The sequence below is a fragment of the Martes martes genome, assembly GCF_963455335.1.
Source record: "Martes martes genome assembly, chromosome: X".
Taxonomy (NCBI): Eukaryota; Metazoa; Chordata; class Mammalia; order Carnivora; family Mustelidae; genus Martes; species Martes martes.
In genome coordinates this window covers 76,538,810-76,561,973 of record NC_137897.1, presented here as the reverse complement: position 1 = coordinate 76,561,973, position 23,164 = coordinate 76,538,810, and the positions used below count along the sequence as shown (strand labels likewise).

At 40.2% G+C, this 23,164-nt stretch overlaps 1 protein-coding gene across 1 annotated transcript in view; it reads left to right on the top strand.

Annotated features, from left to right (window-relative positions):
• Window positions 1–23,164, top strand: part of LOC308337224 (uncharacterized protein) — a 42,042-nt gene that overhangs the window by 1,242 nt on the left and 17,636 nt on the right. The window contains exon 2 of the mRNA XM_080795339.1: window positions 3,087–3,211. Within this exon, the coding sequence (XP_080651465.1) occupies window positions 3,199–3,211 (13 nt within the window). The 5' untranslated portion in view covers window positions 3,087–3,198. The remainder of the gene's footprint in view (window positions 1–3,086; window positions 3,212–23,164) is intronic.

Sequence of the window (23,164 nt, the reverse complement as noted above, 5' to 3'; positions counted from 1 at the left end):
AGTTTCATGGAAAAGTCCCGAGTTCTTATTTATTTAGTCTTGTTGACGATACCAAGAATCTTGGCCAACGTAAAAGTGAAGCAAGTGAAGGCATTCAAGATTGTGAGGGCACACTTGGCCATAGAAGTCAAACTTAAAAGGCTGTGGTAATGAGAGACTATGGACTCTGAAAAACAACCTGAGGGTTTTGAAGGGGCGGGGGTGGGAGGTTGGGGGAACCAGGTGGTGGGTATTAGGGAGGGCACAGATTGCATGGAGCACTGGGTGTGGTGAAAAAACAATGAATACTGTTACGCTGAAAATAAATAAAAAATTTAATTAAAAAAAAAAAGGCTGTGGTAAGTACTACTTCATGTTTGACCGACATTTAAGTTCCTCAGAGCCATGGAATAAAATCCCTCTGGTCTCCAGGGAATATCTGCAAAGGCAGCAACTCCTGGATATACATCATTGCATGAAAAAGATTTCAGATGGCACTGTAGCATTACCCATGTTAGGAGAAATTCTCAATGAACAGCACTGTAATAGCTAAGGAAACTTGGGGCACTCAGAGAGCACCTGAATGGTCATGCAGGTCCTGGTCAGTATCTGGGTGTAGGTTCCAATTGGCTTGCTTTCTAGAAAGGAACATTATTCCTACATTTTGCACTACTGTATTATCACACCTGTTCTGCAGTAATATTTATACTTTCTCTGAGTTTTTGAGGGTTCAGCTCTGAGGCTACGGTGTAGAGAATTGTGCAGTCCATCAAAGGTGGTCGTTCCGGTCTTTTGATTTTAGCTTTTTCATTTTTTATTTCTTTTTTAAAAAAGATTTTATTTATTTATTTGAGAAAAAGTGAGCGAGAGAGAGAGCAGGGGCAGAGGAAGAGGGACAAGCAGACTCCCCTCTGAGCAAGGAGACCGATGTGGGGCTCCATCCCAGGATCCTGGGATCATGACTTGAGCCAAAGGCAGACGCTCAACCAACTGAGCCACCCAGGCAACCCTCATTTTTTATTTCTTATCTAACTACTTTTATTCTTAGTTCAAATTCAATGAATACATTTCCTATATTCCTTTCCTAGAACCCTGAAGTTTCCTGATTGTTCACCTGCTCAAGGGCTGCCTTATGAGATACACTGCTTGGTAGTAGGCCAGGGAGTTAGTTGGTTAGCTCAATTGGAGGAAGATTTTCCTTGTTCTTGGCAATGGCATGGTGACCTCTTGCTGCTAAACGAGGACTGCTTCCAAACCAAGCATTGGGGAGAACTGGGTTAGAGGAGGAAGTCTCTGAGTTTTTTTCCCTAGAATCCAATCAGGCTTGTCTAGAACTTATGTCTTTTGGGGGGCCTTGTTCTGTTTCAGAACCAGAACTCTGGGAGACTATTGCAGTGATGTGTGGAATCCAGGGTTTAGCAAAACGAAGGTGACTATCACTTGTACCACACTAAAACTCCAACAGTGTGCTGCTGGGTGAACAGGGCTGGACAGAACATGTGGGTAATGGTATCAGGTTGGAGTAAACAGGGTGATAATGATTAAAAAGAGCTGGTATTTGTGAAGGGCTGTATAGATTACAAAGCTTATCTACATAGATCTTCAGTCTCACAAAACCTGGGGGATTGTTTTAGTGTGCTATATGTATTCTTTAATTATAACAAAGTATGCATGACAAAATTTACCATTTCTTTAAAAGATTTTATTTATTTATTTATTTGACAGAGATCTCAAATAGGCAGAGAGGCAGGCAGAGAGAGAGAGGAGGAAGCAGGCTCCCCGCTGAGCAGAGAGCCCAATGTGGGGCTCCATCCCAGGACCCTGGGATCATGACCTGAGCCAAAGGCAGAAGCTTTAACCCACTGAGCCACCCAGGTGCCCCCAAATTTACCATTTTAACCATTTTCAAATGTATAGTTCAGTGGCATTAAGTATATTCACATTGTGCAACCATCATCACTATCCATCTGCAGAACTTCTTTATTTTCCCAAACAGAAATTCCATATCCATTAAATATTAATCCCCCATTATCCCCTCCCACCAGCCCCTGGCAACCACCATGCTACTCTCTGTGTCTATGAATTTGACTACTTTAGGTACCTCATATAAGTGGAATCTTAACACTGTTTTTACTTTGTAACTGGTGTATTTCGCTTAGTGTAGTGCCTTCAAGGTTCATCTGTGTTGTAGCATGTGTTAGAATTTCCTGCCTTTCTAAGGTTGAATAATATTCCATTGTAGGTACACATGAAAATTTGTTTAGGCACTCATCCGTTAAAGGACAATTGCATTACTTCTACCTTTTGGCTATTGTGAATAATGTTGCTGTGAACATAGGAGTACAAATACCTGTTTGAGTTCCTGCTTTGAATTCTTTTGTGTATGTATCCAAAAGTGTAATTGCTAGATCATGTGGTAATTCTGTGTATAATTTTTTGAGAAACTGCCATACCATTTTCCACAGTGGCTGCATCATTTTACATTCCCATCAGTAGTGCTTGGGAATTCCCATTTCATCCTTACCAGCATTTGTTATTTACATTTTTATTTTTGGAGTAATAGCCACCTTAATGGGTGTGAAGTGGTATTCCATTGCGTTTTTAAAAAAAAGATTTTATTTATTTATTTGAGAGGGCCAGAGAACACTGAGCAGGGAGTCTGACGTGGGGCTCGATCACAGGACCCTGGGATCATTACCTGAGCCAAAGGCAGATGCGTAATGACTGAGCCACCCAAGTGCCCCTGAAAAGGATAGTGATTAACTCTCCTGTAAATGTTTGGTAGAATTCACCTGTGAAGCATGTGGTTGTGGACTTTTTTTGCTGGGATTTGATTATTGATTGAATATTGTTATTAGTAATTGGTTTGTTCACATTTTCTACCATTTCTTGATTCAGTTTTGGAAGATTGTATATTTCTTAGAACTTTTCTATTTCTTGTGTGTTGTCCAGTTATTGGCATATAATTTTTTGTAGTAGCCTCTTAAAATCATTTGTATTTCTCTGGTGTTGGTTGTAACTTCTCTTTAATTTCTGATTTTATTTGAGTTTTCTTTGTCTTTTTCTTGATGAGTCTGGCTAAAGGTTTATCACTTTTATCTCTTCAGAAAACCAGTGCTGAGATTATGCTGAGTGAAGTAAGTCAAGCAGAGGGAGTCAAGTATCATATGGTTTCAATTATTTGTGGAGCAAAAGGAATAACGCGGAGGACATTGGGAGATGGAGAGGAGAAGTGAGTTGGGGGAAATCAGAGGGGGAGACAAACCATGAGAGATTGTGGACTCTGAGAAACAAACTGAGGGTTTTGGAGGGGATGGGAGTAGGGGTTTGAGTGAGCCTGGTGGTGGGAATTAAGGAGGGCACATATTGCATGGAGCACTGGGTGTGGTGCATAAACAATGAATTTTGGGACACTGAAAAAAAATAAAATTAAATTTAAAAAAAACGCAAAAAACCAGCACTGAGTTTCATTATATTTTTGATTGTTTTGGGGGCTGCATTTCATTTATAGTTGATTCTTTTTAAAAAAAATTTTAAATTTTATTTATTTTTTAAAAAGATTTTATTTGTTTATTTAACGCAGAGAGAGAGATCACAAGTAGGTAGAGCCCCAGGCAGAGAGAGAGGGGGAAGCAGGCTCCCTGCTGAGCAGAGAGCCCCGTGGGGGGACTCGGGGCTCCATCCCAGGACCCTGGGATCACGACCTGAGCCAAAGGCAGAGGCTTTAACCCACTGGGCCACCCAGGCGCCCCATCATTTACAGTTGATTCTTGACCATTGTGGGGGCTAGGGGCCCCAACCCCTGCAGAGTCGAAAATCTGCATACAACTTTTGACTCCTGCATAGCTTTATTGATAGCCTATTCTTGACTGGAAGCCTTACTGAGAATACAAACAATTGATTGACACATATTTAATATGTATGTATTCTAGTCTTACAATTAGGTGTGCTAAAGAGAAAATGTTATTAAGAAAATTGTAAGGAAGGGGTGCCTGGGTGTCTCAGATGGTTAGGTATCTGACTTCGGCTGAGGTCATGATCTCCAGGTCCTGGGTTTGAGCCCCACAGTGGGCTGCCCACTCAGCGGGGAGCCTGCTTCTCCCTCTGCCTTTCCCCCTGCTTGTGCTCTGTCTCTGTCCCTTTCAAATGAATAAATAAAATCTTAAAAAAAAAGAAGATTGTGAGGAAGAGAAAAGACATTTACAGTACTGTACTTTATAAAACAAAATCTGGGGGCACCTGGGTGACTCAGTCTGTCAATTGTCTGCCTTCAGCTCAGGTCATGATCTCAGGGTCCTGGGGTCGAACCCCACATTGGGCTCCCTGCTCAGTGGGGAGCCTGCTTCTTTTTTTTTTTTTTTTAAGATTTTATTTATTTATTTGACAGAGATCACAAGTAGGCAGAGAAGGCAGGCAGAGAGAGGGGGAAGCAGGCTCCTTGCTGAGCAGAGTGCCCGATGCGGGGCTCGATCCCAGGACCCTGGGATCATGACCTGAGCCAAAGGCAGAGTCTTAACCCACTGAGCCATCCAGGCGCCCCTAGGGGGAGCCTGCTTCTCTCTCTCCCTCTGCCTGCTGCTCCCCAAGCTTGTTCTCTCTCTCTCTCTCTCTTTCCCTGTCAAATAAATAAAAAATCTTAAAACACACACACACACACAGTCTGTGTGTAGGTGGCCGTGCATAGTTCAAATCCATGCTGTTGAAGGATCAACTCTTATTTTTTGCTCTGATCTTTTTTTCCCCCTCCTTTCTACTAACTTTGGACTTTTTTTGTTCTTTTTCTAGTTCTGTTAGGTGTAAAGTTAGATTCTTGGAGATTTTTCATACTGAGATAGTCCTGTATTGCTGTAAATGTCTCTCCCTCTCTCTTTTTTAAAAAAAGATTTTATTTATTTATTTGACACAGAGACAGTGACAGAGGGAACACAAGCAGGGGCAGAGGGAGAGGGAGAAGCAGGCTCCCTGCTGAGCAGGGAGCCGGATGCAGGGCTCAGTCCTAGGACCCTGGGATCATGACCTGAGCCAAAGCCAGACACTTAATGACTGAGCCACCAAGGCACCCTGTAAACGTCCCTTTTTTTTTTTATTTTAAAGATTTTATTTATTTGTCAGAGAGAGAGAGAGAGAGAGAGAGAGAGCGAACGAGCGAGCGCACAGGCAGAGTGGCAGAGGGAGAAGCAGGCTCCCTGCAGAGCAAGGAGCCCAATGTGGGACTCGATCCCAGGACGCTGGGATCATGACCTGAGCCGAAGGCAGCCGCTTAACCAACTGAGCCACCCAGGCGTCCCGTAAATGTCCCTTTTAAAGCTGCTTGGGCTGTGTACCAATGATTTTGAACAGCTGTGTTTCCATTTTCATTTGTCTCCATGTATGTTTGATTTCCTCTTTGATTTTGTAGTTGACCTGTTGGTTGTTTAGCTGCATGTGTAGCCTCCACATGTTTGTGTTTTTCCCATTTTTTTTTGTTTTTGGTAATTGTTTTCTAGTTTCATACCACTGTGGTCTGAAAAGATACTTGATATGATTTCAGCCTTCATAAATTTATTGAGACTTGTTTTGTTGCCTAACATGTTATTTATGCTGGGGAATGTTCCATGGGCACATGAATATGTATTTTGCTATTTTTGGATGGAATGTTATGTATATATCTGTTAAGTCCAGCTGGTCTGGTGGGTTGTTCAAAGCCATGGTTTCCTTATTGATTTTCTCTCTGGGTGATCCACTGATGTATGTGGGTGACCCCTGCTCTTATCGAATTACTGTTAATCCTTCCCTTTAGGTCTGTTAATACTTGCTTTATATGTTTAGGTGCCCCTCTATTTGGTACATATATATTTATAATTGTTATATCCTGTTGTCGGATTGATCCTTTATTGTGTAATGCTCTTTTTTGTTTCTCATCATGGTCTTTGAAGTCTGCTTTGTCTGATCTCAGTATTGCTACCCTAGCTTTTTTTTTTTGTCTCCATTTATGTGGAGTATCTTTTTCTATTCTTCACCTTCAGTCTTTATGTATCTTTAGGTTTGAAGTGAGTCTCTTATAGGCAGCATGTAGATGGGCTTTTTAAAATCCATTAATTCACCCTGTTTCTTTTGATTGGAGCATTTAGACCATTAACATTCAAAGTAATTATTGACAGGTGTGTACTTATTGCCATTTTTGTTTTCAGGTTGTGTTTATAGTTCTTTTCCTTTCATCTTGTTCTGTTCACTCGTGATTTGATGATTTTAGTGTTATGCTTGGATTCCTCTCTCTCCTTGTTGTGTATCTATTACAGGTTTTTTTTTGTGGTTATCATGGGGTTCATATGTAACATCATATGTGTATATATATATGTATATATATATACACACACACATATATATGTATATATGGCATATATATAGCAATCTGTCTTAAGTTGATGGTCACTTAAGTTCAAATACATTGTAAAGACACTACATTTTTACTTCCCACACTCCACATTGTATGTATTATATGTCATATTTTATGTCTTTTTATTTTGTGCATCTCTTAGCCAACTTTTGTAGATACAATTGTTTTTACTGCTTTTGTCTTTTAACCCTCATATTAGCTTTATAAGTGGCTGATTTACTACCTTTATTTGGTTTGCTTTTACCAGTGAAATTTTTTCCTTTCATAATTTTCTTCTAGTTATGGCTTTCTCTCTTCCACTTCAGAATTCCCTTTGACACTTCTTGTAAGGCAGTTTTAGTGGTGATGTACTAGTATCTTTTGTTTCTGGGAAACTATCTCTCCCTTAATTCTGAATGATAACCTTGTGGGTTGAATATTCTTGGTGGCAGGTATTTTCCTTTCAGTACTTGGAATATAACATGCCACTCCTTCTGGCCTACAGATTTTCTACTAATATATCAGCTTATAGGGTTATGGTATTTCCTTTGTACATAACTATTTGCTTTTTTCTTGTTTTTAAAAGATTCTCTTTATTTACTTATTTGAGAGAGAGGAGAGGGAGAGGGAGAATCCTGAGCAGACTCCACCTGAGCACAGAGCCTGACACAGGGCTTGATCTTACAACCTTGAGATCATGACCTGAGCTGAGATAGAGAGGTGGATACCCAACTGACTCAGCCACCCAAGTGCCTCTAAGGATTCTCCTTTTATTTTTAACTTTTTTGGACATTTTAATTAATACATGTCTTGATGTGGACCTCCTTGGGTTCATCTTGTTTGGGGCTCTCTGAGCTTGCTGGACCTGGATGTCTTTTTCTTTCCCCACATTAGGGAAATTTTAGCTATTATTTTTTCAAATAAGTTTTCTGCCCCCTTCCCTCTGTCTTCTCTTTCTGGGACCTCTCTAATGTGAATGTTAGTATGCTTGATATTGTCTCAGAGGTCCCTTAACCTGTCCCCATTTTTAAAAAGTGTTTTTCCTTTTTGTTCTTCAGCTTGGATGCTTTCTGCTACCCTGTCTTCCAGATTGCTTCATTGTTTTTCTACATTTTTAAAATCTGCTCTTGATTCTCTCTAGCATATTTTTCACTTCAGTTATTTTATCCTTCAGTTCTATTTGGTTCTTTTTCATATTTTTCTCTTTGTTGCTGTTTTCACTTAGTTCATCCACTCTTTTCTCAAGTCTGATGAATATCTTTATGACCATTACTCTGAAGTCCTTATCAAATAGATTGCTCATCTCCATTTCCTTTAGTTCTTTTTCTGAAGCTTTTTATTGTTCTTTTGTTTAGAATATATACATCTGTCTCCTCATTTTGTCCGAGTCTCTGTGTTTGTTTCTTTGAATTAGGTAGGTCATCTATGTTTTCTGGTCCTGAAAGTAGTGGCCTTATGAAAAGGCACCTTGTGGTGCTCAGTAGTGCATTCTCCCTGGTCAACAGAACCAGCCACTGTGGGAGTGTCCACTCTGTGGGACATATGTCTTGTTGTGACTTGGCCACGACTGCTGCTGGTACACTTGTGGGCCTGGCTGGCCATCAGCCCTGTTGTCAGCAGTGACCCAGGTGTGACTGCTGTGAGCATGCTGGTAGGCAGAGCTGGACCCTGGTGCAGCTTGGTGAGTGGTGCAATTACAGCTGTTGCTGGCTTTCTGGTGGGTGGGGTAGCTCCTAACACAGCTGGTTGAGAGTTCCATCTATAGCTGCTGTTGGTGTGCTGGTAGGTGGAATTAGTTCCCATTGTAGCTGGCTGAGAAGCTGGGCTATAGATTCTGGTGGCTTGCTAGTGGGTGCAACCATCTCTTGGTACAGCTGGTTGAGTTGGCTGGCCACAATGGCTGTGGGTATGCTGGTAGATGGGGCAGGAATCTTACCCCCCTCCCTAGGGCAGGAGTCATTTTGTAGGGGTGCCTGTCGTGGGCTGGCTGCCTGCCAGGCATGATGAGGCAGTAGTTGCTTTGGAGGGGCTCCTGCGGGGGTGGGTTTGCAGGGGAACACTGAGGCAGGGCAAAGAGTGCTAGCAAGGTAGATGGAGAGTATCAGAACTGGTGTCCACCAGTGCTGGGCCAGCTAGACTAAAGGAGGGCAAGAAAAATGGTGCTGCCCACTAGCATTCCCTTTCCTGGAAAAAGTTCCAATAGATCCCTGTGTTTCTAGCACATACCTGAAATTAGTAAATCTCCTTCACGTATAACACAGGTGTTTTTCAAACTGCCGCTTCTGTGCTGAGTGTCAGACTGAGTGATAGAGGGTACTGGCCCTTTTGGAGTGAAGTCTCAGTTTCCTATAGCCCTGTGGCTCTTCTGGAGTCAAGCCCTGCTGGTTTTCAAGTCTTGCAGTTTTGAGTCCTGCTGATTTTCAAAGACAGATATAATGGAGGCTCTTCCTTTTGCTGTAGCTCCCCAGGGCTGGAGCTGCCCAGTGTGGGTCTTGATCCCCTTACTCCTTGAAGGAGAGGACTCCATGCCTATGATACACCTTCTGCTTGTGGGTCACTGTGCCAGGCATTTGATTGCTGGCTATGTCTCTGCCCCTTCTACTCTTCTCAATATAGCCCCCCCCCCCTTTTTAAAATGTCATTGGCTTTGGGAGGGTCTGTTTTGCCTGTGTTCAGGTAGTTTTCAGAGTGTACTGCACTACATGAAGTCATTGCCTTAGTGTGTCTGTGGGAGGAGGTGAGCCCAGGATCCTCCTACTCTGTCATCTTCCTTGTCGCCTCTAGTTGTTTTTTTTTTTTAAATGTCAGTGTGGGTGGGGGATGGAAGGCCTGGATAGACCTTGCTAGTCTGCTAACTTGCAGATGTCCCCTAAAAAGAGTATCTATTTTATAAACAGGGATACCAAAGCTCAGATAGTGACTTGGACAGGGTTATGCAGTTAATAAGGATAAAGGCTGGGATTTGACTATATTTCTTTCTCCAGGTTTTTAAATTTTTTTTGAAAAATAAACTTTGTATTTTAGAATAATTTTAGATTTACCAGAAAGTTGCAAAGATAGTACAGAGTTCCCATATCCACCCACCCTCTGACCTACACAGTTGTTCCTTTTATCAACATGTTAGTTTAGTATGCTATGTTTGTTACAATTAATCAACCAATACTGATATGTTATTGTTAATTAAAGTCCATACTTTATTCAGATTTTCTTACTTTTAACCTATTTTTTTCCATTCTAGGACCCAGTCTAGGATACCATGTTACGTTCTTGTCGTGGCTCCTTTGGCTTCTGTTGACTGTGGCAGTTTCACAGAATTTTTTTGTTTTGATGACTTTGACAGTATTGAGGAATACCACTCAGGTATTTGTAGACTGTGCCTCATTTGAATTTGTCTGATGGCTTTTCTCATCATTAGACTGCCTTATGGGTGTTTGGGAGGAAGACCATTCTTATTGTGTCATGTTAAGGCCTTGATCAGCTGGCCAAGGTAGTGTTGGACAGGTTTCTGCTTTGTAAAATTACTTTTTCTACTTCATATACCACAGTTAAGAAGGATTGGGGAAAATTAAGCTCTACTTCTTGGAGGGTGAGAGACTACATAAATTATTTAGCATTCTTCTGTAGGTTATTTATTTTGTTTCTCCAGTTGTTTCAGCTTTGTCCATTGGAAGCTCTTTCATGTTGGTCCCTATGTCTCTTTGGCATGCCCTCACTGTTGTGTTTTTTTGTGCACTTTCCTTACTTTCTTATACTACAGGATGCCCATTTTGTATATTCCTTGCCTCAGCCACTGGAGAATCAGTCATTTCTCCAAAGAGCTGTGGTTCCTTTTAGTAAATCAAGATGTCTTCCAGAATATGTGAAAGGTCTAATAGATTGTAGTAGCCAATGAAAACTCATTTGGAAAGGTATATATGTGTAGGAGGTGGTTAACAAGACCAAAGAAGAAGAGAAAGCCAGAAAGGTCATAATCCAATTTTCTCCTGAATGATAGTTTACAATCGGAGGTAATTTAACAGCATAAACTAAGAGTCAGAAGCCTTAGGTTTAAATACCAACTCTGACATTTTTAATTGTGTGTCTGTGAACCTCAATTTCCTCATCTGTAATTTGATTAAATAATATAAAGCACATGCTTTGCTGTGCCTGGCACACAGTAAGCATTCATATGTTAGCTATTGTTACTAGTCTCATTTCTTTATTCCTTTGAACTAGCTATTTTAATGTCATGAACAACTATGAACCCTCACCATTTTTGTTTGATGCCTCTGTTACTCAGCTCCCCCTTGTTGTATTACTTTCCCTAGGAATACTTTTGATGTGACCCAGTGTGTGTTTTCCTTTGAGATCACCACAGAGAAGTTGCAAGTGGCATCACTGCCTCGTACTGGAGAAGCACGTGTGGGTCTGTATGTAGATAACAGTTCTAGGGACCTTTTACTTTAACTTGTTATCTCTTCCTCAGACCCATATTCAGGTTCAGTTCACTCTTGAGTTTTTATCAATCTTTTTTCTTCAAGACCGTAAAAAATTGTGTTGTTCGGATATAAAATATTCATATTAATGTGAACTGAACACCAGATCTCTTTTTTAAAAAGATTTTATTTATTTATTAGAGAGAGAGAGAGAGAGAGAGTGCAAACTTAAGTGGGGGGAGGGGGAAAAGGAGAGGGAGAAGCAGACTCCCTGCTGAGCAGGGAGCCCAATGCAGAGCTTGATTCCAGGACTCCGGGATTGTGACCTGAGCTGAAGGTAGATGCTCAACTGACTGAATTACCCAGGAACCCCCCAATCTCTTTTTGTTAATAGAATTAAATTTTTTTATTATCTTCCTAGCAAATTTAGTGTACCCTTGTTAGGGGAGCTCCTTAAGTGGTTCCTTAAAGAAGCAGTTATCTTCCTTTTGATCTTGTGATTCTTCTCCTAAAGAGTCTTTCTCTTTCACTGTGGGCAGTGTCCAAAATCTTCCTCCTGAGTGTTGGCACCCCCTGTAAGATTGCCATATTTTTTATACCTGTGAACCTTCTCCCATGATTTTCATGCATGACATGTTCTTTTCTCATCATTTTCTTCACTAGACTACGATTCAAATAACTTCAAACGCCACCTGGAGTAATACAGGGAGTGCTAATACCTCCCTGTTTACTGCCTTTTGAACACTGCTGTTTATCCTCCAGAATGTACTGGCCCTTGATATGTATATGGTATAAATACTCAAAGTGTTGAACATTTGGTTATGTTCCTACATATCTTCTAAATATTTGTATTAATGCTGTCATCTTCCTAAAGAACATGTGCGTAAATACCCCAGTCAAGATAGTACTAAGTATCTGCTTATTGATAATCAGGAGGAAGATAAACATTTTCTAGTAGCTCTCGAGTATAGTCATCTACAAATATGAATAAAGGGACTTCTTAAATCTGAGGTAGTCGGTTTCATTATGCCTTCTTTAATCCCTTGGCTGTGATTATAGGAAATTAACTTCCAACTCAGTCCAGAGCTAGGTGTTCCCTCAAGGAGATTGCTATTTCTGAGTCTTAGAACTTGGAACCTTTTTTTGGTTGGCCACTTGGGGTCCATAATACCAAGCAGTGTCTAATCTTGCTGTGGAGATTGACTATTTTACATTGCCATTCCCAGTTCATGCTGCGCTGCCTTATATGGCTGTGATTGGAATCCTCATAGCTACGCTGAGAAAAAAAAATCTAGAGGTAGATGGAGTAGCAGACTGGTGCTAAATATACTTTGAGAATAACAGGTGAGTGCTGGGGAAATACATCTTTTGATAATTTGGAGTGACTTTTTACAGTAAAGTCAGAAAGTATCCTTCTCTCCAAAAATAAAACCAGACCACCTCTATTGCTTGCCTTTATCATCTCACTGTACAAAGTACTGCTCTCATATTGAGTGATTTTACTCAGAATTTCAGTGATAGCAACGTAGGAAGTTATTTGCATGTAATTGGATGGGGGAAGGGGATGCGGTAGGAAGCCAAGGTTTGGAACCAATACAGAAAGATAATAAAGTGGTAGAAATAAAAGTATGGGACTTTAGGAATTTAAAACTGTTTAAAGATGTGTATTGCTTGCCTTAAATTAGAGAGGAAGATGATGTGAGAAATGTAATAAGTCGAAGTGAAAACTCATGAAAGATGAGTCATCATTGGGGCACCTGGGTGGCTCAGTGGGTTAAGCCTCTGCCTTTGGCTCAGGTCATGATCTTGGGGTCCTGGGATCGAACCCTGCATTGGGCTCTCTGCTCAGCAGGGAGCCTGCTTTCTCCTCTCTCTCTCTGCCTGCCTCTCTGCCTACTTGTGATCTCTCTCTCTGTCAAATAAATAAATAAAATTTTTAAAAAAGGATGAGTCATCATTTCCTACAGAATAAAGTGTGGAAGAATTTATTTTTCTTCTTTTCAGAATACACAGCTGGTAAAGAGAATTGGGAAAATCTAGGTAGTTGTTGTTTTCTTTTGCTTTGCTATGGCTGTGTCCCATTTGATAGTACTGCTATTGTTCCTCATTTCATTTCTTTATGCCTCTTGTAGCTGAAACTGTTGCACATCACTGATAGGGTAATTCTGGGGCTGGTCCTTCACTTTGAAGAAGGTTGGTTCATTGCCTGTTAAAGGTTGTATCAGGGGCACCCGGTTGGCTCAGTGGGTTGGAGCCTCTGCCTTTGGCTCGGGTCATGATCCTGGGGGCCTGGGATCGGGCGCCGCATCGGGCTCTCTGCTCTGTGGAGAGCCTGCTTTCTCCTCTCTCTCTGCCTACTTGTGATCTCTGTCTGTCAAATAAATAAATAAAAAAAAAACTTCCCTTCTTTAAAAAAAAAAAAAAAAAGGTTGTATCAGAACTGGGGGCATTTTGCATGTCCACCAAATTGTGGGATCTTTCCTGAGGAAGAATCTCCATCTTCATGGAAGCAGGGAAATAGAGATGGAGAAACACTGTCATTATCCTTAGCAAATTATCAATGACCACTGAAAATACAAGGCTACCAGGGTTTCTGTGAGGAAATCTGGCAGTAGCCGAGCTAGAGTGGCAAAGGTGGGTTTGATCTGAATAAACTCACTTTGCCATTTTTCATCCAAGTGCACACTGAACTATGGAAGACACAGATCCTGCATATTCAGATGGTAAAATCCTGTTCTGTCCATGTAAGATCACATAGTCCTGGATCCGAACTGTATGAGCAGATTATCCCTGTCCGTTAGTTGACTAGAGGAGGTAAATCCTGTGCACAAGGGTTCCATGTGTGAATGAGCTTCCGTAGTTGATGCCTTTAACTTGTTATCTCAGTGTTAAGTTCTGAGCCCCTTATCTCCTAGTAATCTGCTTCAGTTCTTTTTTTTCTCCTTTACAGAAAAACCGTTTATTGTCATATTCCCATTTGAAGTATATAATTTAGTTGTTTTTAGTATATTCACAGAACTGTGGAACTATCACCACCATCAGTTTTAAAATATTTTTATCACATCACAAGGAAACTCTGTAATTTTTAGCTCTAATCACCCGAATTCCCCATTCCGTCATGCCCTGGGTAACCAATAATGTATATTTCATTTCTGTATATTTGACTATTAAGGACTTTTTATATAAATTGAATCATGTAATGTGGTCTTTTGTGACTGGCTTCTTTAACTGAATGAACATAATGATTTCAAGGTTCATTGATGTAGCATATATCAGTATTTCATTCTGTATTTATGTGTGAGAGTGTGTGTGTGGGTATAGCAGCTATTTTCAGATATTATCCCTGTATAATTCACACAAAATAATTCAGGGGTGCCTGAGTGGCTCTGTCTCTCTAAAATAAAGAAGTAAATCTTTAAAAAAATAGTAAACTACTCAATAATATTTACTATAATCATAGACACATGCAATTGTTAGTCATTTTAGATCATTTTAGAACTCCTGTTTTCAGTTCTTTTATGTATATACCTAGGGGTGGAATTGCTGGGTGTTATGGTAATTCTGTGTTTCAATTTTTAACAAAGTCTCAAACTTTCAAAAGTGGCTGCACTATTTTACAGTCCCACAAACAGTATACAAAAGTTCCATTTTCTCTACATCTTCACCAATACTCATTTCTGGTTTTTTTTTTTTTTTAAATTTGGGCAGCTTAGTGGGTGTAAAGTGGTATCTTGTTGTGATTTTATTTTGCATTTCTCTAATAATGCTGTTGAGCACCTTTTCATGTGCTTACTGCAGATAATGTAATTCTTCATTGAAAAATGTGTAAGTCCTTTGTCCATTTGTTAATTGGGTTGTCATTTCTTTTTTTTCCGAGAGAGTGTGATCTGGGTGGGAGGGATAGAATCTTAAGCAGGCTTGGTGTGGAGCCTGATGTGGGGCTTGATCTCACAATCCTGAGGTCATGACCTGAGCTGAAATCGGGAGTCAAACACTTAACTGATTGAGCCACTCAGGTGCCCCTGGGTTGTCATTTTGTTGTTGAATTATAAGAGGTCTTTATATATTCTAAATATTAGACCCTTATTTGTTATTATTGTCTTCTATCCTGTGGGTTTTTTGACCCTTATTTGCTATTATTTTCTTCTATCCTGTGGGTCTTTTAAAAGACTTAATTTTTATTTTATTTTATTTATTTATTTGACAGAGGTCACAAGTAGGCAGAAAGGCAGGCAGAGAGAGAGAGAAGCAGGCTCCCCACATAGCAGAGAGCCTGATGCGGGGATCAATCCCAGGACCCTGAGATCATGACCTGAGCTGAAGGCAGAGGCTTAACCCACTGAGCCGCCCAGGTGTCCTTAGAGTTCATTCTTGATGTAAATTCTTTGGGTTTGGAAACATATGGAATTATACATGTCCATCATTATAGTATCATACAGAGTATTTCTGCTGCCTTAAAAATAATGTCTGCTCAGTACCCCTGCTTGCAACCCCTAACTGATCTCTTTTTTAATTGTTTTCATAGTTTTGCCTTTTCTAGAATGTCATATAGTTGGAGTCACACAGCATGTAGCCTTTTCAGATTAACTTCTTTTGCTCAGTAATAAGCATTTAAGGGTCCTCCATGTCTTTTCATGGCTTGATAGCCCATTTCTTTTTAGCAATGAATAATACTATGTTATTTAGATGTACCACAGTTTGTTTATCCATTCACTTACTGAAGGACATCTTATTGCTTCCAAAGTTTCGGCAATTATGAATAAAGCTCCTAGAATATCTGTGTGCGGGTTTTTGCATGAATGTAAGTTTTCTTCTTTAGGTAAATACCAAGGAATGTGATTGCTAGATTGTATGGTTGAAAACATATATGGTTTTGTGAGAAACCACTAAACTGTTTCCAAGAGGCTAAATACCATTTTACATTCTCATTAGCAGTAAATGAGAGAGTTCTTGCTGCTCCACATTCTCACCACCATTTGGTGTTGTCACTCACTGCTCTAGAATTTGGCCATTCTAATAGTTATGTAGTGGTATGTATTTGTTGGTTTAATTTGCAATTCCCTGCTGACATATGATGTGGAACTTCTTTCATACGCTCATGTGCTGTATGTGGGTCTTTGGTGAGGTGTCTGTTAGGTCTCTGACCTGTTGTTTGATCAGGGTTAAAATCCTTATCAAATGTTTCTTTTGCAAGTATTTTTGGTGATCTTTGGCTACTTCTACCCATTTCTTTTTTCTTTATTGAGGTGTAACTGACATATTACTAGTTTCGAATGTACAACATAAGCACTTAAATTGTATAAGTTGCAGAATGACCACCACACTAAGTCTAATTAATGTCTATCACCACATATAATTATATTTTTTTCTCGTGAGAATTTTTAAGATCTACTCTCTTAGCAACTCTCAAATATACGGTACAGTATTATTAGCTGTAGTCACCATGCTATACATTATATCCAATGACTTATTTATTTTAAAACTGGAAGCTTGTACCTTTTGACCCCCTTCACCCATTTAGCCCACTGCCCACCTCCACCTCTGACAATCACCAATCTGTTCTCTGTGAGTTTGTTTCCACCCCCTTCCCCCCAGATTCTACATGTAAGTGAGATCATATGGTATTTTTCATCTTCTGTCTGACTTACTTCACTTAGCATAATACCCTCAAAGTCCATCCATGGTATCCCAAATGACAAGATTTCCTCTTTTTTATGGCTGAATTACATTCCATTGTAATATTTTACCATATTTTCTTTCCCTTGTTTTGAACTATATTCGATGTGCAATGTTGTATTAGTTTCAGGTGTACAGTGGTGATTCAATAATTCTGTCCATGATAAAGTGTAGTTACCATCTCCATCTGTCACCATACAATGTTATTACGGTATTATTGACTATATTCCCTATGCTGTACTTTTTAGTCCTGTGATTTACCAGTTTTATGACTAGAAGTTTGTAACTCTTAATCCTTTTCATGTATTTCACACATCTCTCCAAACCCCTCCCCTCTGGCAAACATGATTTTGTTCTTAGATCATCTTGGTGGATAGTCCCTTTAAGAATTATGTAGTGTCCTTCTGTATCTCTGACTACCGTCTTTAGTTTAAAATCTAATTTATCTGATATGAGAATCGCTACCCCAGCCTTCTTTTGAGGCCCGTTGGCATAAAAGATGCTTCTCCATCCCTTCACTTTCAGTCTGGGTGTATCCTTAGGTTCAAAATGGGTCTCTTGTAGACAACATATGGATGGGTCCTGTCGTTTTATCCAATCTGCAACCCTGTGTCGTTTTATGGGCACGTTTAGGCCATTCACCTTGAGAGTGATTATTGAGATACGTTTTTATTGACATTGTGTTATCTTTGAAGTCTTTCTTTCTGTCGATTGTCTCTATATTTCTGTTCAATGCTATTCTTAGGATTTTTCCTCTTTTATAGACCCCCCCTTAATATTTCCTGCAGTGTCGGCTTGGTGGTTGCATAGTCTTTTAAGCCTTGCCGGTCTTGGAAACTCTTTATCTCTCCATCCATTTTGAATGTCAGTCTTGCTGGATAAAGTATTCTTGGCTGCATGTTCTTCTCATTTAGTGCCCTGAATATATCTTGCCAGCCCTTTCTGGCTTGCCAGGTCTCTGTGGACAGGTCTGACGTTATTCTGATGGGCTTTCCTCTGTACGTAAGGAGCTTCTTTCTCCTAGCGGCTTTCAAGAGATTGTATCTACAATTATGATTTCTCAATTTTACTATCAGGTGCCTGGATGTTTTTTTGGAATCTATAATCTTGGGGGGAGACTGTTCTGCCTCTAGTACATGAACGCTGGTTCCATTCACGAGATTGGGAAAATTTTCATGAAGAATTTGTTTCACTATATCTTCTAGACTTCTTTCTTTCTCCTCCCCTTCAGGTATTCCAATAATTCTGATGTTGGAACGTTTCATGGCATCATTTATTTCCCTGATTCTGTTTTCGTGGCTTCTAAGCTGTTTGTTCCAGGCTTCCTCCTGATCCTTTCTCTCTGTCTGTTTGTCCTCCAGGTCACTAATTCTATCTTCTGTCTCAGTTACCCTAGCTTTTAGAGAATTTAGATTAGATTGGAACTCATTGAGAGCATTGTGAACCTCATCCCTGGTGGCCTTCAGCTCTGCCCTAACATTGTGAACATCATCCCTGGTGGCTTTCAGTTCTGCCTTAATCAATTCCGTTTGGTCATCCATGGCTTTCTCCAACCTAGCTATTGCCTGGATACTTGTTAGCCTGAATTCTCTTTCCGACATATTGTCTATGTTGATAGCCATTAGCTCTGTTGCAGAAAGCCCATCTTCTGTATTTTTCTTCTGTTGGGGATTCCTTCTCCTAGTCATTTTGGTAAGGGATGACTGAACAGATGTAGCTGGATGTATCGACCGTGGTGCAGTCAAGGTGCACCCTGGAACGCTTCTGAATACTCAGGATTCCCCACCCAAACGAGAGAAAAAAGAAAAGAAAAAGAAAAAAGAGAGAGAGACAGGAAAAAAAGGGAAGATAAAAGAGAAGGTTCAGCCCAAATGGGCCCCAAGGTAAGATTTATGAAGTATACAAACAAAAACAGACAAACAAAAAGACTGATAAAAGTATATGACAAGAGAATATATATATATGCATATATATACACACATACATATATATATGCATATATATATATACACATACATATATATATATAAAAGCAAAAAAAGTAAGAACCTTGTCAAAAAGAACCCCAAGTATAAGATTTATATACTATCAGGACAAACACAAATACACAGACACACTGGCGGAAGAAAAAGATGGGAGCGTGGTTATAGATTCTCAGTGTGGGCGAGGAAGGTTATTTTGATTCTTCCTGGCTGTATCTTGATATCTTTGTTAAAGGACTCAACTTTCCTAAGATAAAGGGGGATTAAAAATTGGTTTACCTATAGGGGTAGCATTGATTGGAGAAAGGGGGTTACCTTGAAGTTTAACTCTATATGAATATTAGAAAATAAAAATAAAAAAGAAATAAACTGGACTAAACGAAACTAAAATTTAAAAAAAAATTAAAAAAATAGAAAAGCAAAAGAAAAACACAGGTGTATGTATCAAAAAGTTCAGGTTAGAAGTTTATTATGGAATTTGATGTACTAGACATCTCACTGTGATGGTAAATAGGTTAAAAAATTATCTATATAAAAAAAGAAAAAAAAATGAACCAGAATAGTGGGAATGAGTTAAAAATAAAAGTTGTATCTATGAAGTAGTGGTGGTTGTTCTCTTGTAGTCTTTTTTTTTTTTCTTTCCTGGTTTGTTTTCTGGGGGAGGGGGCTGCCACGTGGATTTTCAGTCAGTGGTGTTCCCTGAGTTAAGTCCTCCCACCCCCCTCAAGGGGGTGGGCTCTGAGGAAACTGTTTTTTTCAGGCGTTTGTTCTCTGGAGGTTTTTATGTTTGTTCACTTCTTTTCTCTTGCCTTGACAGCTTTTGATGGTTTTTGGAGGTTTAGAGGAAAGCAAACTGCACCCCGACCTCCCTCTCAGAGAGAAGCCTCAGTCTGCTCCCCTGTGGGTGCTGCAGAGCCCATATAAATTCCCCCTTGGCCGCTGGCAGAGCAGGTTCCTAGTTGCAGTCCCTGGGGATGCAGGATCTCCTGCTTGTACGCAAAACCACAGCAGTGGCGGCTGTCTGGGCAGCTCCAGACCGCCAGAGAAGTTCCAAGCAGTGATCGCACACTGAGATTTTCTCGCTGGCCTGGGCTGGGAGTGCCTGGTCTTTCCGGGTCTAAGAGCGCCGGGCTTGCACACACCTCTCCCAGGGGAGTGTGTGGAGCGCGCGTCTCAGGCTGATAGCAAGGTGCGCGTTCTGCCGTCTGGCGCGGCTCCCAGCCCCTCATGGGAGCCAGACTCCACGCGTTCTCGGGCGCACTGGCAGCTCAGGGACCAAGACCTGGTTTCTCCGCCGCACTCTCTCTGGTGCAGCGCCAGGGGAGGCTGTCCTGGGTCTGGGGACTGAAGCCCCTGTCCCTAGCTGCCCCGATTCCCACAGTTTCCCCCCATGATCCTTTGCTCTTTTTGAGTGCTTTAACCAGACTCCAAGTTAATGCTGGTCCCCAGACGCAGGGCACTCTCGTATTGGGGTATTCCTTTCCAATTGGTCGCCTCTGGTGGCTCCCTCCCCCTTTTGTTTCTCTTCCGAAATCAGTCCAATGTTCCCACTCTGCTTTACCTGCCCACTGATGTCTTCTGCCCCTGTAGAGATCCAGACGTGTATAATTCTGATCTCATGCTGATTTCTTGGGTGATCGGAGTTCTTTAGTAGGTAATCAGCTCACTTTGGGGTATAGGTTGAAATGGCGCCTCCTCCGACTTCCCCGCCATCTTGTCTCTCCCATGATTTTATTCTTTGTACTTAACAACTCTGTCTCTGTTTTCTTAGTTCATTTGTTTTTTACATTCCACATATAAGTGAAATTATATGGTTTTTGTCTTCTCTGATGTCTCTCACTTAGCATTATACCCTCTAGGTCCATCCATGTTGTTGCAAATGACAAGATCTCATTCTTTCTTATGGCTGTGTAATGTTCTATTCTGTGTGTGTGTGTGTGTGTGTGTGTGTGTATGACATCTCCTTTATCCATTCATTTATTGATGGACACATAGGTTGCTTCCATACCTTGAATATTATAAATAATGCTGCAATAAACATAGGGGCATATATGTCTTTTGGAATTAGTGTTCTCATTTTCTTTAGGTAAATACCCAGTAGTGGAATTACTGAATCATATGATATTTCTATTTTTAACATTTTGAGGAACTGCCATACTGTTTTCGACAGTAGTTGCACCAATTTACTTCCCACCAGTAATGCAAGTGTTCTCTTTTCTCCACATCCTTGCAAACATTTATTTCTTGTCTTCATGCTAAGAGGTGTAAGTGATCTCATTGTGGTTTTGATTGCATTTCCCTGATGATTAGTGATATGGAACATCATTTTATGTGTCTGTTTGGCCATCTATATGTCTTCCTTGGGAAAATGTCCATTCAGGTCCTCTGTCCATTTTTAAATTGGATTGTTTGAGTTTTTTTGGTGATAACTTGAATAAAGTTCTCTTTGTATTTTGGATATTAACCCCTTATCAGATTTGTCATTTACAAATATCTTCAGTAGGTGTCCTTTTTGTTTATTGATTTTTTTTTTGTTGTTCTTTTTGGTGTAGTCCTAATAGTTTATTTTTGCTTTTGTTTCCCTTACCTGAGGAGAATAGTCCAGAAAAATGTTGCTAGAGCTGATGCCCAGGAGATTACTACCTGTGTTTTCTTTTTGGAGTTTTATGGTGTCAGGTCTTACATTTAGGTCTTTAATCCATTTTGGCTTTATTTTCGTGTATGGTGTAAGAAAGTGGTCTAGTTTTATTCTTACATGTAGCTGTTCACTCTTCCCAGCACCATTTATTGGATAGACTGTCTTTTCTGCCATTATATATTCTTGCCTCATTTGTATAGAGTAATTAACCTTATAAGTGTGGGTGTGTTTCTGTGGGCTCTCTGTCCTGTCCTACTGATCTATATGTTGGTCTCTTTTGTACCAGTGCCATACTGTTTTGATCATTTTAGCTTTGTAGTATATCTTGAAGTCTGGCATTGTATACCTCCAGTCTTCTTCATCTTTCTCAGAGTTGCTTTGGCTATTTGGCGTCTTTTGTGGTCCATACAAATTTCACCATTATTTTTTCTAGTTCTGTGAAAAGTACTATTAATTTTTTTTATTATGTTATGTTAGTCACCATACAGTACACCATTAGTTTTTGATGTAGTGTTCTGTGATTCATTGTTTGTGTTTTGATAGGGATTGTATTGAGTCTGAGGATTACCTTGGGTAGTATGGACATTTTAAAAATATTAATTCTTCTGATCCACGAGCATGTATATCTTTCCTTTTTTGTGTTCTTTTCAATTTCTTACATCAGTGTTTTATGGTTCTTAGAGTACTGGTGTTTCACCTCCTTGGTTAAATTTATTTCTAGGTATTTTATTCTTTTTGGTACAATTGTAAACGGGGTTGTTTTATTAATTCTTTTTCTGCTTCTTCATTATTAGTGTGTAGAAATGGAACAGATTACTGTATATTAATTTTGTGTCAACTTTACTGAATTCATGTATCATTTTTAATAGTTTTTTGGTGGAGTCTTTAGGGTTTTCTCTGTATAGTATCATGTCATCTGTGAAGAGTAACTGTTTAACTGATGATTTTTATTTATTTATTTTTCTGATTGCTACTGCTAGAATTTCCACTACCATGTTTAAGAAAACTGGTGAGAGTGGACATTATTGTCTTATTTCTGATTTTATTTTATTTTTTTAAAGATTTTACTTATTTATTTGAGAGAGAGAAAGAGAGCATGAGCAGGATAGAGGGAGAAGCAGGCTCCCCACTGAGCAAGGAAAGCAATGCGGGACTTGATCCCAGGGTTAGGTTTAGGGTTAGCAGGGAGCCCGACATGGGGCTTGATTCCAGAGCCCTGGAATCATGACCTGAGCTGAAGGCAGATGCTTAATGACTGAGCCACCTAGGCGTCCCTCATCAAGTTTATTTTTGATTTCATTTATTATGTTCTTGATCTTGGATGGCTGTTTTTTGTGTGTTTGTTAAGGGTCTCACTGATGTCCTCCACTCTTTTCTAAAGTCCAGTGAGTATATGACCATTACTTTAAACTCTCTATCAGGCATATTACTTATATCTGTTTTGCTTAGGTTCCTTACAGTGTTTTTTTCCTCCTGTTCTTTTATTTGGGACATATTCCCGTGTCTCTTCATTTTGTGTAACTCTTTGCGTCTGTTTCTTTGTGTTAGACAAGTCACCTATGTCTCCTCCTCTTGAAGGTAATGGCCTTATGAAGAGGTCCTGTAGTGCCCACAGTGCAATGTCCCTGTTCCCCAGGACCTGGCACTTCAGGGGTGTCTCCTGTGTGTGTTCTGAGTTCCCTGTTTTGTCCTGGACACGTTTTCATTCAGTCCAGTTGGGTGCAGTAGCTGTCTTTTGTGTGAGCTGTGTTTGGTCCCTGGCTTGTGTTGGGTTAATTTTAACAAGTTACCTGCCACTCTGGTTTTGAAATGAGACCCGCTGCTGGGACTGGGCTGGCTAAGGGGATCAGCAAAGTCCATGTGGGTCATGTGTACAACCTTAACAAGGCATACCTCAGGCTTCAGTAGGGCCTGCTACCACAGTGGCAGTTGCTGTCGTAGCCATCATCAGAATTGAGGCCCCACAAAATATATTGTCTTTGACAAGGTTTTTCTGGGGGAGGGGCCCTTTAGCAAGAGATTGAGGCCAGCATGACTCAAAAGGGCAGACTGTCAATTGAGGGCACAGGGTTTGTGTAAGCAAGTTAGGGAAGAGTGTTGGCACCACACTGACTCCTGT